This window comes from Bubalus kerabau, chromosome 8 (assembly GCF_029407905.1).
Source record: "Bubalus kerabau isolate K-KA32 ecotype Philippines breed swamp buffalo chromosome 8, PCC_UOA_SB_1v2, whole genome shotgun sequence".
Lineage (NCBI taxonomy): Eukaryota > Metazoa > Chordata > Mammalia > Artiodactyla > Bovidae > Bubalus > Bubalus kerabau.
The window spans coordinates 8,268,437-8,283,298 of NC_073631.1; the positions used below are offsets into that span (position 1 = coordinate 8,268,437).

The 14,862-nt window shown below is 49.3% G+C and overlaps 1 protein-coding gene across 6 annotated transcripts in view; it reads left to right on the forward strand.

Annotated features, from left to right (window-relative positions):
• GRB10 (growth factor receptor bound protein 10) overlaps positions 1-11,293 on the forward strand; it is a 181,203-nt gene extending 169,910 nt beyond the window's left edge. For 4 of the 6 annotated variants that reach the window (XM_055589644.1, XM_055589646.1, XM_055589647.1 and 1 more), the window contains 2 exons: positions 9,811-9,904; positions 10,538-11,293. In XM_055589644.1, coding sequence (XP_055445619.1) covers positions 9,811-9,904; positions 10,538-10,684 — 241 coding nt within the window. In that variant the 3' untranslated portion in view covers positions 10,685-11,293. Of the gene's footprint in view, positions 1-3,312; positions 3,357-9,810; positions 9,905-10,418 lie in introns of all 6 variants that reach the window. The other 2 variants (XR_008717526.1, XM_055589645.1) reach the window with 2 other exon arrangements.
• The last annotated feature ends 3,569 nt before the right edge of the window (positions 11,294-14,862 follow it).

A 14,862-nucleotide genomic window follows, 5' to 3' on the forward strand; every position in this document is an offset into this window, starting at 1 on the left:
GGTTTCTTTGACTGTGTTCCTCTGTCTCCCTGGCTTCCTGTGCAGTGTGGGCAGAGGCCCCTTCTGGGACAGAGCTGCGGTCGCTGTGTGTCTGCGCTCCTCGCCCCAGTTGTCCTGTTTCCCGATCCTGGGCTGGGCAGGGGTCTGTATTGTCAGCCCGGCCCCCAACCCCCACCCCCGCCCAGCTCCCAGCTCCCAGGGTCATTGTTTTATTAGAGGTTACAAAATCGTTGTTTTCTAATTCTGTTATTCCTTCATTGTCCCTTCCTTGAAACCCTTTCCCCTGTATTTTTGGAAGGTAACTGAGTGCTTGACTTTTTTTTTTAATATGTCCATTTATTTATTTTGGCTGTGTGTGTGGCTCTTTGTTGCTAGGCTGGGCTTTCTCTAATGGCGAGCGGGGGCTGTTCTCCAGCTGTGGGGTGCAGGCTCCTCATCGCGGCGGCTTCTCTTGTTGGAGCACAGGCTCTAGGGCACGTGGCTCCGTAGTTGCGGCTCCGGGCTCTGGAGCATGGGCTCTACAGTTGTGGCACAAGGGCTTGGTTGCTCTGCAGCGTGTGGCATCGTCCTAGCCCGGGGACCAAATCCGTGCCCTCTGCTTTGAAAGGCGGACCTTCAATACTGGACCACCAAGGAAGCCCTAAGTGCTTGATTTTTCCCTTTTATTTGTCAGCTTCTTTTTTTCTTTTGGGGAGTATGTAATTCCTTTAGAGTGGACCTGTAATCTATTTTTCAGTTTAAAAAGCCTATGTCCTGGCTTTTTAAACTGAAAAAGAGAATTCTAGAAAAACATCTACTTCTGTTTCATTGACTTATGCTAAAGCCTTTGACATGTGGATCACAACAAACTATGGAAAATTCTTCAAGAGATGGGAATGCCAGACCACCTTACCTACCTCCTGAGAAACCTGTATGCAGGCCAAGAAGCAACAGTTAGGCCCAGACATGGGATAATGGACATTGTACAGTCTCTGCTGTACAATGATGTGAATAAGCTGTTTGTATACATATGTCCCTACCCTCTTGGATTTCCTCCCATCCCCACCCCGCCCCTCTAGATCATCACAGAGCAGTGTCAGTTTCCAGGGCCGTCATTTGGTATCCTGCCATCTTCCAAGGCTGACAAATGAGGTGTTGTATTTTGTATTTTAACTCTCGTGATGAGCTTGATGCTGTGTGTTCAACTTCTTTCAATCCAAGTTTAATGTTCTTGATTTTCTGGGTGCTTTCTTTTGGACTCGTGGGGTGTGCCTCTCTTAAGTTGGTTCCTGAGTTCTTTTGACTCAAAACTAATAAGGTTTGTTTTCTAGCTGTGACACATTCTCTTTGATGCCCTGACTTTTTGGAATGGAAAATGGTGTCTAGAAACCAAATTGGTAGGTCTTTTCCATGGACAAAGCTAGGACATACACTTTTTAAACTGAAAAAGATTACAGGTTCACATTGATTTTCTTGTTCAGTCACTCAGTCATGTCCGACTCTGTGACCCCATGGACTGCAGCACACTAGGCCTTCCTGTCCTTCACCATCTCCTGGAGCTTGCTCAAACTCATGTCCATTGAGTCGGTGATGCCATCCAACCATCTCGCCCTCTGTTGTCCCCTTCTCCTCATGCCTTCAATCTTTCCCAGCACCAGGGTCTTTTCTAAGGAGTCGGCTCTTCGCATCAGGTGGCCAAAGTATTGGAGTTTCAGCATCAGTCCTTCCAATGAATGTTCAAAATTGATTTCTTTTAGGATTGACTGATTTGATCTCCTTGCAGTCCAAGGTACTCTCAAGAGTCTTCTCCAACACTACAGTTCAAAAGCATCAGTTCTTTGGTGCTCAGCCTTCGTTATGGTCCAGCTCTCACATCCATACATGACTACTGGAAAAACTATAGCTTTGACTACTCAGACCTTTATCAGCAAAGTAATGTCTCTGCTTTTTAGTATGCTGTCTAGGTTGGTCATAGCTTTTCTTCTAAGGAGCAAGTGTTTTTTAATTTCATGGCTGCAGTCACCATCTGCAGTGATTTTGGAGCCCAGAAAAATAAAGTCAGCCACTGTGTCCACTGTTTCCCCATCTATTTGCCATGAAGTAATGGGACTGGATGCCATGATCTTATTTTTTTGAATGTTGTGTTTTAAGCCAACTTTTTACTCTCCTTTTTCACTTTCATCAAGAGGCTCTTTAGGTCCTCTTCACTTTCTGCCACAAGAGTGGTGTCATCTGCATATCTGAGGTTATTGATATTTCTCCTGGCAATCTTGATTCCAGCTTATGCTTCATCCAGCCTGGTATTTCTCATGTTGTACTCTGCATATAAGTTAAAAAAGCAGGGTGATAATATACAGCCTTGACGTCCTCCTTTCCCAGTTTGGAACCAGTCCATTATCCCATGTCTGGTCCTAACTGTTGCTTCTTGGCCTGCATACAGGTTTCTCAGGAGGTAGGTAAGGTGGTCTGGCATTCCCATCTCTTGAAGAATTTTCCATAGTTTGTTGTGATCCACATGTCAAAGGCTTTAGCATAAGTCAATGAAACAGAAGTAGATGTTTTTCTAGAATTCTCTTTTTCAGTTTAAAAAGCCAGGACATAGGCTTTTTAAACTGAAAAATAGATTACAGGTCCACATTGACATCCCAGTTCAAATGGAAAGCTACAGGATTCGTACATCTTAGACTTTATTGTATCTCTCTTTTCTTCCTCTGAAAAATCTAACGTTGTTAGCTACTTGCTTTACCTCACTCTGTATTTGTGAGCTGTATCCCATATCACATCATAAAAATATTCATAATATTACTTCAGTAAAATTACTCAATTCACACTTCTTTATAGCCCTTTTGTCATTAAGGAACATTCCAGGCAGGATCATTTTAAAATACCAGCCCTAAGGTAATTCTTCTCTGTGGTTCCACCACCAAACTGCCATGTTTCAGGTTCCTTCCTCAGTTTTGATTATTAGTTAAATGGATCTGATTTCTTTTCTCTTCCATTTAATGCTGCTTTTAAAACTATTTGAAACGTTGCCTTGATTCCGAAGTCAAAAATCTAAAAGAAGGTACTTTGCCTGGTGACTTGACTCTCCTCCCTAACTCCACGGTTGGTACACATTTTCATCAGGGTTTCTTTATCCTTCCGTTGTTTCCTTTTACAAATATAAGCAAAACACATTGGTGTTTGTGACCTGCCTCTCCTTAACTGGGGTGTGTGCTGTCCATGGGGAGCAAGCCTGCGTTTAGCTGCCTCCGGAGGAGGCGGGGAAGGAGGCCCCTCCTGGTCCCTGCTGTGTTCGCTTTCCCGCGTCATCCCAGCTTCATTTTTTCCCAGGCCTCTGTGGTGACACGCTGTGCCCCATCTTCCTGTTTCTGCTGGTGAGTTCGTGGACGTGGGAGTGTTGAGCAGACAGTGAGTGTTGTAGAATGCCCGGTTCTCCCCGCCGGGGTTGTCTGACAGCCACCTGTGGTTCCCTGACCCGGGAGGCTGAGTCTCTTGCTGTATGTGTAAGGACCAGTTTCATTTCTACTCCTTTTTGCGATGCTGAACCGCTGATATATCTTTTGCCCGATTTTTCTCTATCCGTTTTTTACGAACATTTTTTTCCAGGTTGTTCTTTGTGTTTTTGACTTAGCTGAGGGGGGTTTTGTTTTGATTTATACAGTTTTTCTAAATATGGTCACATTTATCTTTTCGTCCTTCAGGCTGTATCTTTCTAGATTTTTGAGTCCTAGTCATACAAATTTTCTGCACTCCTCAATCATAAAGGAGTTTGTTCACGTTATCCTCTAGAAATTGTATTATTGATTATACTCCCTTCCTTTTTTTCATGATTATTTCTTCCATTTCTGTTCATTCAATTTTGTTTGCATGTTTAGATCCCAAGTGCATTCAGAATGTATTTATCCTAGTTCTCTCTGTAAAGATGGATCTGATTTTTTTCCCATATGGGTGTACTGTTGTTCAAGACAGCTTTTCTGAAATGTCACTTGATTGTAGAACAGTCCTTTTACAGCCTTAGAAGTGACCCATCCTGACTACAGACTGGCTTCTTCTCCTCTGAACTTTCTGCCTAAGAGAGAAAAGCCTACCCTCCTCTCTTAGTGATGTTTTTTGCATGTAGGTTTGTGTTTTCCAGGGGCTTCAAGGATAGGATGCTTACCTGTTGCACCCCTAAACCCCAACCAAACTAAGCCCCCAAATGTTCTCATGGGGCCCCATTTACCAAATCATGTGTGGGGTTCATTTTCACAAGTCAAATGGGTTTGTTTGCCAGGTGACATCTTACTATAACCAAAGCCAGGTTCAGCCACTCGTCACTCATAAACCAGTAATTCAAGAGACAAGTGTGAGTAGAAAGGAAAGGTTCCTTAATCAGAAAAGCCAGCAGTCTGGGGAGAAGGTGAACTCCTGTCCTGAGACCGACTCTGAAGATTCTGCTCAGCAGTGACAGTTTTTAAAGGGAACCAGGGCAGTGGGGCAGGGGTTGGTGGGGGGCCATGAGGGTCTCAGTGCATCATGAAGGCAGGAGATTAGATTCATACCATTCTCCACTGAGTGCAGACTGGATGACTCGAGATGTTGTCTTGCCCACATGGGCTGCCTGCAGGATCACTTAGGGAGGCTATTGGGGGTAGAGATGTAGCCATTCTTTAACTGCTTAATTCTTCTTTTTATTTTTACTTCTTTTTATTGTATTTAGGAAAAGAATCAGCAGGTTAGACAAGGCATAACTCATTCAGGAGAGAATAGGTCAGGAGTTGATTTCAGTTGCCTAGTGATGCATCCCTGTGATTGAGTTCTTTTAAGGTTAGAGGGGGACAGAAATGGGCAGACAGGAAAGAGCCACTCTCAGCACTGCCAGAGAAGGGACGGCACCACGGGAGGCACCGCTGGGTACCATGCATCCTTCCCGGGGCCCAGGGCAGTGACGTGGCACCCACGTCCCTGAGAGGCTGACAGGCCAGCCCACTTTGCATTAAAAGGAGCGGCCCTGGGGTGGGGAGGGTCAGCCTGCTGGGCCCACGGCACTGTGTATCAGGTCTTTTTTTTTAAAACCCGTTTGTCTTGCAATTCAACTTTTCCTGGGGCCGAGCCCCAGTTGGCAGATTCCCTCTGTCCAGCCTTGGTGAGGAGTGTGGACATCTTTCAGCTTTCTCCCCACCCCCACTTGCCTTGTTCCTCTCTATCCTTCCCCGGGTCTGAGTTGCCTCTAAGGTTATATGTTAGGTCCTTCAATCCCAGCCTCCAGCTGCTGGCCCTCTAGCAAAAACAGAAGGCAGGATACGGGGACCCATTCAGGTGTCATCACAGTGATGTACATTGTCCACTCGCTCCCGTGTTTAGGGAGGAAATGTGCTTGGAGGTAAATTAAATAATCAATGCCAATTCATTGTGAATCCCTGCAGAGGTAATGGAGGAAGCCAATTTAGAGTCTGACAACAAACAACCCTGAAAGGCAGGCCAGGATGACAGGTGTTATAAAACACCGCTGCCAAGACCTTGAGCCTCAATCACGGATGAAGTGGGGGTGGAAAGAGATAGCGGAGCCTGCAGTCTACCCAGGGGGCCTCTGAAGCCCCCTGGAGGGAAGCGCCACCCCACCGCGCCCCCACAGGTGACCTCTGCAAGCCTGAGCCTGTACACACATGTGCGTGTGCATTTGCACGCACACCCCCTGCCCTGCGGAGCCCAGCACTGCCTGGCTGCCTCCTTCCTCCCCCTCTTGCCGCCTGCAGCCCATGCCAAAGCCCAAGATGGAAGGAGCTTTCCCAGGGGCCAGTCCTGCTCTGCAGGCCCCTCTGTGGCTCAACCCAGGGCTCCTGTCGGGACTTGCAGTGTGTAACGCTCTGTACTGCCTCCGCCTGCCCCTACTGTTCACGCCGGGGTCCAGCTCCCCTGCCCCCTTGCCATCTACACCCCCGGCCTCTGTGCCTTTTGTGAGCTGGCCCCTCTGTCTACACTCCAGGCCCCTCCACTGTGCAGAAGGCCATGACTTTGCCAAGACTTGTGTTCTTTATGGCTCTCCCCCGACAGGCAGAGTGGGGTGCTGTCTCAGGGCTAACACAGCACCCTCAGCAGAGTGTAGGGTCCTCACCAGCCATGGAGGAGCCCCTGCACACTTGCTCTGGCTGTGCCAAGGCTCCCCCGTGATCGCTGCTGGCTGTGTGATCTCAGGGAATTTGCCTCACTTCTCTGGGCCCCCTGGCCTCACTGCAAAATGAGCACAGTGCCAGGGTCTCTGTGAGTCCTGAGCGAGGCGGTGTGCTCAGTGCCTGGGCCGCATGCCTGAGTTGTGCTGTCCCTCTGATCTCCGTCAGCCCCAGACGAGAGCAGCCCTTTGCTCATCCCTGAATAGATGCGTGAGCCCCCTGACTTGAGTCCTGACGGTGGCAAGGACATCCTGGTTGCCAGCACCTTTGCTCCGTGTTCCACTCTGAGTCCCAAGCAGAGACATCTCTGGGCATGTCAGCCCCCAGCTTGTCTCTGCAGTGCTCCACCCCCAACAGAAATCCCTGCGCCTGCGGTTCGCTGATGGCCTCACCACTGCCTCCAGGGTGCACACCGTCTACACTCAGCTCCCAGCGTGTGCACAGTCCTGCGGAGAGGCCGGGGAAGGGGGCAGATCCCGACCCGACGCTCCCGAGTGTGAGATCCAGGAATCTCGCTGACTCCTGGCCCTACCCCCTGCCTCCATGTCGGAGGTCATTTCAGGTAGACAACCATTAGGCACAGGCCATCGGGGCAGCAGACAGACGGCATCTGTACCTGCCTTGCTCTGTGGTGCTCAGAAGGAACACCTGGGGTTCACTGAGGGCTCAGCTGAGACTGCCCAGCCCCAGCTTCTCCAGGAAGATCGAGTCCCTGGGCTTCTGCTAGTGACACACGTGGAGAAGAGAACACAGCCCGGGAAGGACAGGCGCACAGCCCGGCTCTGCCAGTGCCAAGCGCGTCACACACACATCTGCTTCACAGCCACGCCCCTCCTGTCCTCCCAGCCCTGCGGTGCAGTGCCATCCTGGCTGGCGTCTCCAAAGTGTATCCTGCAGAACACGCATCCTGCAAAACGCCGTCAAAGAGGGGCTGGTATATAATAAAAGATGCTGTGAAGAGTCAGGTAAGATAGGAAACCTCCTGCGCGGGCCCTAAGGGAGTCACGCTGAAGATCTACATTCTGAAGACTCTGAGATGTCTTGTGGTGAAATAAAACTTTTTCACCTTTATAACAGGTGTTCCCAGGCTTATTGAACTGCCTTCCATCTGAATTTACAATCTAGACCCTGATGGTTTATCTGATTGTCACAGTTTCGTGTCTAATGCCTTTAAAATATGTCTCCTGTCAGGCCATTTCTTCTTTGTTGCTGGAATTAGGGCCTTTTCCTTTCTAAAGAATAACTCTGTCTTAACATCCGATTCCAGATGTGTTCACGTAAAAGCGACGATTTACACTTCTGCATGCTATCCTAATTTTTAGTTGAAGTATCATTCATTTGGATGTGAGAGTTGGACTGTAAAGAAAGCTGAGCGCCAAAGAACTGATGCTTTTGAACCCTGGTGTTGGAGAAGACTCTTGAGAGTCCCCTGGACTGCAAGGAGATCCAACCAGTCCATTCTAAAGGGGATCAGTCCTGGGTGTTCTTTGGAAGGAATGATGCTAAAGCTGAAACTCCAGTACTTTGGCCACCTCATGGGAAGAGTTGACTCATTGGAAAAGACTGATGCTGGGAGGGATTGGGGGCAGGAGGAGAAGGGGACAACAGAGGATGAGATGGCTGGATGGCATCACCAACTCGATGGACATGAGTTTGGGTGAACTCCAGGAGTTGGTGATGGACAGGGAGGCCTGGCGTGCTGCGATTCATGGGATCGCAAAGAGTTGGACACGACTGAACGACTGAACTGAACTGAACTGATCATTGATTTACAGTATTGTGTTAGCTTCCAGTGTACAGCGTAGTGATTCAGTATTTTTGCAGGTTTTTCTCCATTACAGGTTACTATAAGATAGTGGATATCATCTTTATGCTGCACAATACATGTTTGTCGCTTGTCTATTTTATACACAGTGGTTTGGATCTGTTGATCCTATGCCCCTGATTCGTCCCTCCCTGCTTCCCTCTCCCCTTTGGTAACCACGAGTTTGTTCTCTGCACCTGTGAGTCTGTTCCTGTTTTGCTTATATATCCATTTGTGTTATTTTTTAGGATCCACATATAAGTGGTATCATCCAGGACTTGTCTCTCTCTGTCTGGTTTATTTCACTGGGCATAATGTTCCCCAGGTCCGTCCATGTTGCTGCAGATGACAGGACTTCACTCTTACTATGGCTGAGTGACGTTCCCTTGTGTGTATGTACCACAGCTTCTTGATGCAGTCATCTGTTGACGGGCACGTGGCCTGCCTCTGTGTCTTGGCTGTTGTAAATAGTGCTGCTGTGCACATTGACGTTCATGTATCTTTCACATTGGTGTTTTCACTTTTTCCATCTATGTATATCCAGCAGTAGAGTTACAGGATCATACAGTAGTTTTAGTTTTTAAGGAACCTCCATACTATTCTCTGTAGTGGCCGCACCAGTTTTCGTTCCCACCAACAGTGCTCCCTTCTCTCCACATCCTGGCCATCACTTGTTAATTGCAGACTTCCTGATGTGATTTCAAATTGTAGAAGATTGCATGACTCATGTAACAGAGTCATGAATGTTGTAGCACCTTTAGTCATGTTCTCTCTCTCATTTTTTTTTATCAGAACCATTTAGGAGTGAGTTGTAATTATTTCAATATAAAATTTCTAAAAACATGGACTTCTCTTAGGCAACCACAGGCTCGTTATAAACATTAGGAAATTAACACAAATGTGATTCTGTCCCCGGCCATGCCACTTTCCCAGATTTTACCGGGGGTCCGACTTGCATCCTTTGCTGCGCAGGAAAAGAACTTGTTGGCCCCAGCACCACCCTGGGCAGCAGATGCCTTGTGCTCCTTTGTGTCTCGACACTTACAGGAGCTGCGAGGGGAGAAGCACCAGGTGCGGGCTCATCTGCTCACTCCCTGGAGGTGATGCTGAGTCATCTGCAGTGCATCCTGTCGGAGGTGCCGGGGTGGGTTGTCTCATTCCTGTTGGTGGTCACTTGAATACCTAAAGATGGTGTCCACCAGGTTTCTCTATCGGAAGGTTACTGTTGGTCCCTTTGTCGTAAACATTAGTGGGTAGATCTTTGAGACCATGAAGACACTGTTATTCTCAACAAACTCTGATGCTGGTTTCAGCATCCCGTGAATATCTGCTTAATCAATGGTGATATCTGGTCATTGCCAGATGGTGGTTTTCTAATCCATCTTCTTTCTCTGTTTGTGTAGCTGACCTTCTGCTCTTAGGAAGAGCTTTTTTTTCCTCCTCTGTTATTATTTGTTCATTTATTTATCACACTAGTGTGGACTCAGGATTCTTGTTCTGTGCTATAGGTGGTGATCAGTCACCGGTGTTGTTCACTTAGATGCCCGGGTGTGGCCACCCTGCCTCCTAAGTTAGCTTTCTTTGAGTACCTCCGTACTTTCTGACACAAAGTGTACCAGCTTCACCCTAGACCTTTCCTGCCTCAGCCCTAGAGGCAGCCATGTCCCCAAGGAGCCATGTCCCCTGGTTCCTTTTGATGGGGCGTGACAGCCAGAGCACAGTCTGGGTGTGGAGGCTGGCCTTGCCCTACAGCTCACGCAGCTCCCAGAGGTTCCTGAAACCTCGCCTCCTGAAGCCTGCCTGTTCAGGCACACATGCAGATACCATGCATACTCAGTCTGGAATTCACGGTCAATTGACTCTCTCCGTCCCCAGGCTCTTTCTCCTCCGTGACAGCCAAAGTAACCCAAAGGCGTTCGTCCTCACACTGTGTCATCATCAGAAGATTAAAAATTTCCAGATCTTACCTGTAAGTACTGACGTTTTCACACTCATGCTTACTCTTTTGTGTTCTGGTTTTGTTCCTCATGCAACTTTTGAACTAACCACAATAGAGAACAGTAAACATCGGACAGTTTCAAGCTCGCTAGTGAGATCTTTATAGGAGCTCCCTCTATGCATAGGGTGTGTCATTTGCATGGACACTCACAGGCTTCGTTAACCGCATCCTCCTCTGTGGGGTGGGCCGAGTGCTCACTCACAGGATAACTGATCAACCTCCTCCATGGTGAGTGGTGAATGCATGGATACTCAGGTCAACTGGTCAACCTCACCCTCCTCCACAGGGTGTGCTGAGTGCACGGACACTCACAGGTTGACTGACCAACTTTGCCCTTACGAGCAAGGCGAACTGGGAGGTGCTTGGGACCCTTCTCAGAAATAGGGGCGCAGTTGTGCCCTGTAGCCTTAGGTACTTGGCAGTGCCCTCCCAACCTGCCTCCACACAAAAACCTCGCTGTGTGACCACCTTCCCTGTGTTCTAGCTCATCTCACTGGCTCCATATGTCGCCCTGGAACCTGCCCAGGGGTGGAGAGCACTAATCCTGACGGTGGGGCCTGAGCTGTGGCCTCTGACGTAGCCGGTCTCATTGTGTCTCTCCAGTGCGAGGATGACGGGCAGACATTCTTCAGCCTTGACGACGGGAACACCAAATTCTCTGACCTGATCCAGCTTGTTGACTTTTACCAGCTGAACAAAGGGGTCCTGCCTTGCAGACTGAAGCACCACTGCATCCGAGTGGCCTTATGACCTCAGATCTAGCCTGGCTGCAGGCCGGTGGGCGCTGACACTGGAGTGAAGAGGCCTGTGCATCCTTCAGAACACACATCTGTCTGCACCTCGGGGCTCGGAGCAAGACGGTGCATTTGGCACCGGCTGACCACAATCGACTCGTCTGTTGGACTTGACGGTGGTTCGCTGCTGCAGATACAGCAGGGCTGCCCTTCTCTCCCTGGCCTCGTCAGGGAGGGCAGGAGAGAGCAGATTCGAGAGTAAACTGGAATGATGGTCTTGGCTGGGCCATGGAGGAACGCAAGCCAGAGAGAAGTGATTAGAAGTGAACTCTTGCCCTGGAATAATCTTGACAATTAAAACTGATATGTTTACTTTTTTGTATCGATCCCTTTTTTGCACTCCTTGTTTTCAATATTGTATTCAGCTTATGGCAGGAGGGGCCGTGGCTTTTCCGTGTGTACGAGATGTAAAGACACTTGAAAAGGGGCAGCCCCCAGAGGTTGACCGCGTTTGCAAAGGGTGGTGCATACCCTCTGCACATCACTCCCAGACAGCAGGCACCCCAGCCTCCCCCGCCCCAGTATACTTGAAAGCTTTTTCGAAATAAAAGGTGTTCTTGTGGCAGGCACGTGGTGTGCTCTGTGGCCAGAGAAGCGACCCAGTCTGCCTCCCCCCGCTCTGTGCCCATCCCCCACTCGTGCTGCCCACCTGCCGTCCACGTGTTGTTTTGTCTTCCCCGCTGCTGGACACATGTCTCTTTGGAAAACTCGCTGTTCCACAACACAGGGCTGAGTGGCGGCCCCTCGTTGGCCACAGGCTAGCCTTCCTAACATACAGCGAGTGCCCCTTGCCTGCCTGCAGGGGACGCCAGGCCGCCTGCCCCACCTTCCAGCCTGTTCTAGAACCATCTCTGCCTTACCCCTCTGCAGTGGTGCCAGCCTTCCAAGGCTGCTCTTCCTGCCGTGGGGGCTCTGAGGATCTGAAAGGAGGTGGCACCTGTGTGGCCTGCTTCCATATGTAGCGGGTTTCCATGGTGACAGAGGTGGAAACCTTGGAGAGGGCAGCCCCACAGAGGATGGTCTCACTTGGTGGCCTCCTTCCTGCTGACAGCCCTGTGGCCAGGCCCTGCAAGGCAGCAGGTGGTTCCTCCATTGGCCCGGGTCAGGAGGCCCCCACAGTGGGGCTGGCCATGGACAGGTTGGCAATGTAGCACTGGGTGCAGCTCCAGGAGCTGAGTCAGATTCTGGCCTGAGATGTCCCCACCCTCTGCCTGGCCCCGTGGCCAAGTCTTCAGCGTGCAGGCGGCCGTTCCTCTGCCTTTGATCCATGCAGAGCAGAAAGGGCTCCCCGACGGCACGCACACCGCTTGCTGAAGGATGACTTCCGTCCTCAGGTCACAGCGGCCATGCTTCCCTGCCCCTCTGGACCGTGCTGGCCGCTAGACCCCTGGACTGCCCACTGCAGCACTTCCCAAGGGAGACGTGCGGCTTAGGACACAGTGACGCATACCCGCTGTACCTCAGTTCGTGGTATAGACACTGTATTTTAGTTGACAAGACACACTCTACTTATTTCCCATGAAGTGTCTACTTAGACAAATGAAGAATTTTTAGTAAAACATGTTTTTAACCATGAACATTCAATGGCTTTTTGGCTTGTTTGTTTTGGGATGGGGGTGGTTGTTTTCTGGCCTGTTAATCTTTCCAACTGTTGACAATTAGGTAATTTTTGAGTCATGCCTGGCAGCCTGCTTCCCCTGGAGGGACTGATGCTTTAGTTACACTAAGTAGACATTTTTCTCTTTGCCAGTTGGAGGTAAAGCCTTTAAAAAACAAAAAAATCCAGCAAAAAAAAAAAAAAGCCACCTCTCCAGTTTCTGTTTTCTGTTTACATAGACCAGTCTCCACCAGTGAGATGAGACTCATTCAATAGACAGCTAGTATCTGCAGTATTGCGTATTTATAAATACACCTATTTAAAAAGAGAACTAGAGCTTGACTCTGATGCACGATTCTGTGTGTACCCTCCTGGCCACAGTGAGCTGCACAGCGCGTGACCTCCCAGGGCCCCTTGTACTGGGGGATCCCCCTGCCAAAGGGCAGCCCCTCGCAGGAGATGGGCGTCCAGCTGGGCCAGCCAGGGGCTGAAGGACATTCGACTTTTATTTTTGTATTTAAATGACATGAATGTAAACGGAACAGCTCAGGGTCGTTTCAGAGCCTGTTGACTTTTTATCTCTTCCTGTGATTTTCTGTTGTGAACAGAAACTCCATGTAGCAACCTGGACTGAATTGAGAAAGAAAACGCCAAATGCTTTGGGGATTAATGCTAAGTAGGAGAGCTTTGTGACCTTATGTGTTAGAGTTTCAGAACGTTTTTCTGTTTGCTAAACCTTGAAGAAATATGTGCCTCAGTCTAGATGTTTTGTCTTCTCTCTTCTGCACTGAATACCTGAGGGTTTGACCAATCAACACACCTCTGCGGGGGTGGGGCTGGCTCGCGGGGGCTCTGATGCTGTGGTGTGGTGAGCATGGCATCGCCTGACGTGTCGACGTTTTCAGGGAACGCAGAACAGATTAACCCAAAAGACAAAACCTTTGTCCCACGTGCTTTGCTCCTTTCTGTACATAGCTCCTCGGCTCACGAACCTAACTGTAAACATTCAGGTATTTTTGTACAAATAAGGGACTGATGTTCTGTTTGTCGTTAGAAATAAACATTAATACAGTGTTCTTCATTTTGCCTGTGGTGTCTGTTTCTATATTTTAAAAATGTTCAGCTGATCAAGCACTAAACACCTAAGGGAGATGATTTGGGATATTTTAGTGATGTGCTTCTTACCTGGCTAAACAGTAGTTACAAATGAGTGGGTGCAGACTGGTGTGAACCTGCTAGGTGGGCTCCGTGCTAACCACGGAACAGATCCACGGGCCTCTCCTTCCCCCACTTTCTCTGCAAGAACAGAGACCCGTGGAAGCTCCAGAGGGAGGCAGAGCTTCCCTCAGCTGTAGCCAACACCTCAAGAAACTCAAAACTCACATTTGTGCAGTTCAAGTGTGACTGGATTTTGCCGTCACATGAGCAAGATGGCCCATGTGAGAAATGGGCAGAAAGAATAAGAGAATGGATGCCCTGCATCTCTGCTCCCACAGGACCTCACCTGGGGCCCGCAGGCAGCATCACTTAGCTGTCCTTGGGCCTGACTCACCTCCTCCTGTCCCAGCCCCAGCAGAGTGTATTATAAGCCAGCTGTGTCCACCCATCGGAGCACACCTGTGGCATTTTGAACTCTCCCATCGCTTGTTTTCAGAATCTGCACCCTGGGTTGGAAATCTCATCCCACTAAGGCAGGCTGCCATCAGAGCAAGAGCAATAATTCACAACACTCTCCTCTTTGTCAGAGATGGTGGGGGGCGGGGGAGGTGTGGTGGCGGGTGCCGCGCGTGTTTATGATGGGGCTGGTGTGTGATGTGTGCAGGGTGTATGTGGTGAGGGCGATGGGTATCCTTGGGGCGGGAGAGCAGAACCAAGTGTGCTGTGGGGGTGGGAGAGGGCAGATGGAGGCGGGGTGAGGAAGGCTGGATGCAGGCAGGGCATGTGCAGAGGCGTGTGTGAGTCTGTGTGGGGAGAGTGTGCACGGTGGTGGGGCATACAGTGTACAGAAGGCATGACATGAGCGAGCTCATGTTTCCATGTTCCCAGAGTCCAGGGGGGTGGGGGGTAAAGCACTGAGCCAGGTCCCAAATGTAGACCATGGTATTCTTTCCAAAGAAGGTGATGCAAGGGGCCACACAGATAAGCCAATAGCTGATATACTTAAAAGAAGACACGACATTAAACTTGATCTCACTGCCCTGATCATAGTGCTACTGGTTTTTTAAACCCACTTTGAGGGATTCATAAAATTATGAATTTTCTGTGATAAAAACTTACCCCTGTGAAAAGTAAACAGAAAAATATCCTACAATATTGGGTTTTAGAATGGTAATTTCACAGCAACCCTCCTCTTCTTGGAAGTTATACAACAGTAACAGGGACAGAAAACAAGTGAAAAGTCCGTCCTTGGCAGAACTGGGATTGCTCAGCCAGGTGGGTGGAGACCAACCCCAGGCCAGGAGATGCCGGCAGGGACTCCATGGTCGCATATCTCAGCCCGGCCTGCAGAGGGCGCTTGAGGGTGCACGGGCCACCAG